This window comes from Myotis brandtii, unplaced genomic scaffold (genome assembly GCF_000412655.1).
Source record: "Myotis brandtii unplaced genomic scaffold, ASM41265v1 scaffold915, whole genome shotgun sequence".
In the NCBI taxonomy this organism is placed as follows: domain Eukaryota; kingdom Metazoa; phylum Chordata; class Mammalia; order Chiroptera; family Vespertilionidae; genus Myotis; species Myotis brandtii.
This window is the reverse complement of record NW_005371769.1, coordinates 674231-675964: the sequence shown is the minus strand read 5'-3', so window position 1 is coordinate 675964 and position 1734 is coordinate 674231. Positions and strand designations below refer to the sequence as shown.

The following is a 1734-nucleotide window of genomic DNA, read 5'->3' as shown; positions in this document are numbered from 1 at the left end:
AGAAGCCGCCGCCTCCTCGCCTCTGCGGGAGGGGCTCTCGGCACCACATCCCGCCTCTTCCCGCATTGGCCCAGCACCGTGGGGTCTCCTAAGTGAACGGCCTGTTCAGAAGTGGTCGCTGTCCTAACTGGTAACTTGGCTCAAAAACAGCTCTAGCCCTACCCTTTGGCCTCCAAAGCTAGCAGCCATGTGGCCTGTTTTTTCTTTTTAATTTGACAGAAAACAATGGCCCCTGCAGGCACAGCGCTAATGTGTGAGTCATCCAAAGTGCTGGGGTTGGACTGTGCACAGGGCAGGTCCCAGGGCCGCACTCCTGACCCCACCTCCGCGCCTACCTGCCCAGTGGTCAGCCCCAGGGACTGCACCCTGCGGAGCCCAGACTGAGGAATGGACCCTGGTCCATTCAGAGCGGGTGGGGGGTGGGCTGGATGGCAAAAGGAAAGGAGGGGCGCTCTGCATCCCCACACAGCTGGACCCACAGGGATGCCATCTGGGTGAGCCTCACTCTCACTCTTCAGAGGGCTGGACAAAGTGGCTGCAACTCAGATGTGCAAACTCCAGAAGGGGCCGCCCCCTGGGTCCCCTGAGACAGGCCAGTCCCTCCCAGGGGAGTCTCTTCTGGGACTTTGATGTGCGAGTGAAGTAGCCCCTGAAAGACTAGCGATGCTGGGGGTGAGGGGTGAGAGGGAGGCCCCTCCGGAGGGAAGCCTGGCTGGGGAGGGGGGGAATGACTGCTGGGACCCTCTCTTCTCTCATCTGCAAAGGCGCTTGGTAGGTTCCTGGAGGCGCACCCTGCGTCAAGGTGTGAGCCTCTGCTTCCTCTGTTATGATGTCCTTTCAGTGAGCCGGCTCATTGATCATCTATGTCTTCAGTTTTGTGTCCCGTGCATCGTCAACTGTCTGGTGTCCCCCCAGCACACCTGCAACCCAGGTGAAGCAAGTCATGAACATGTTCAGTTGGGGTGAATTCCATACAAGTGACAGGAATTCCATTTATTTAAAAACTAGAGGCCCAGCCCTAACCGGTTTGGCTCAGTGGATAGAGCGTTGGCCTGCGGACTGAAGGGTCCCAGGTTCGATTCCGGTCAAGGGCATGTACCTTGGTTGTGGGCACATCCCCAGTAGTGGGTGTGCAAGAGGCATCTGATTGATGTTTCTCTCTCATTGATGTTTCTAACTTTCTATCCCTCTCCCTTCCTCTCTGTAAAAAAATCAATAAAATATATATTTTTTTAAAAAATAAAAATAAATAAATAAATAAATAAATAAAAACTAGAGGCCGGATGCACGAAATTCATGCAAGAGTAGGCCTTCCTTCCCCCAGCTGCTGGCACCGGCTTCCCTCCAGCACCCGGGACCTGGGCTTCCCTCACAGAGGGAGGCCCTGTCCACCTACCGCAGCCCGCCGGTCAGTGTCCTGGGCCTCCCTCTTTGGGGCCATCGTGGAGCCCCCCAATTGATCACCCCGCTGGCCAGTGGCCTGGACCTCTCTCTGCAGGGTGATCATGGGGCAATGGCCGGGCCCCGGACCAATCGCATCGCACCTGCCTTGGCTGGCCTGGCACCAGTGCGTGTCACAGCGTGGTCCCGGATGGTCATTCTGCTGTTCGGCCATTTGGTCGATTTACATATTACGCTTTTATTATATAGGATAGATGGAAAAGCTTTCAGGTTCAAGACATCTTTGCCAAGACAGCAATGAGGATCCAGAGAAGAGTGGAAAATTTCAGGTGC

General features: G+C 55.6%; 1 protein-coding gene across 1 annotated transcript in view; it reads right to left on the bottom strand.

Annotated features, from left to right (window-relative positions):
• The window catches only part of KCNQ2 (potassium channel, voltage gated KQT-like subfamily Q, member 2), a 45502-nt gene extending 45436 nt beyond the window's left edge, over window positions 1-66 (bottom strand). Inside the window, exon 1 of the mRNA XM_014532771.1 lies at window positions 21-66. Within this exon, the coding sequence (XP_014388257.1) occupies window positions 21-66 (46 nt within the window). The remainder of the gene's footprint in view (window positions 1-20) is intronic.
• Window positions 67-1734: the final 1668 nt, after the last annotated feature.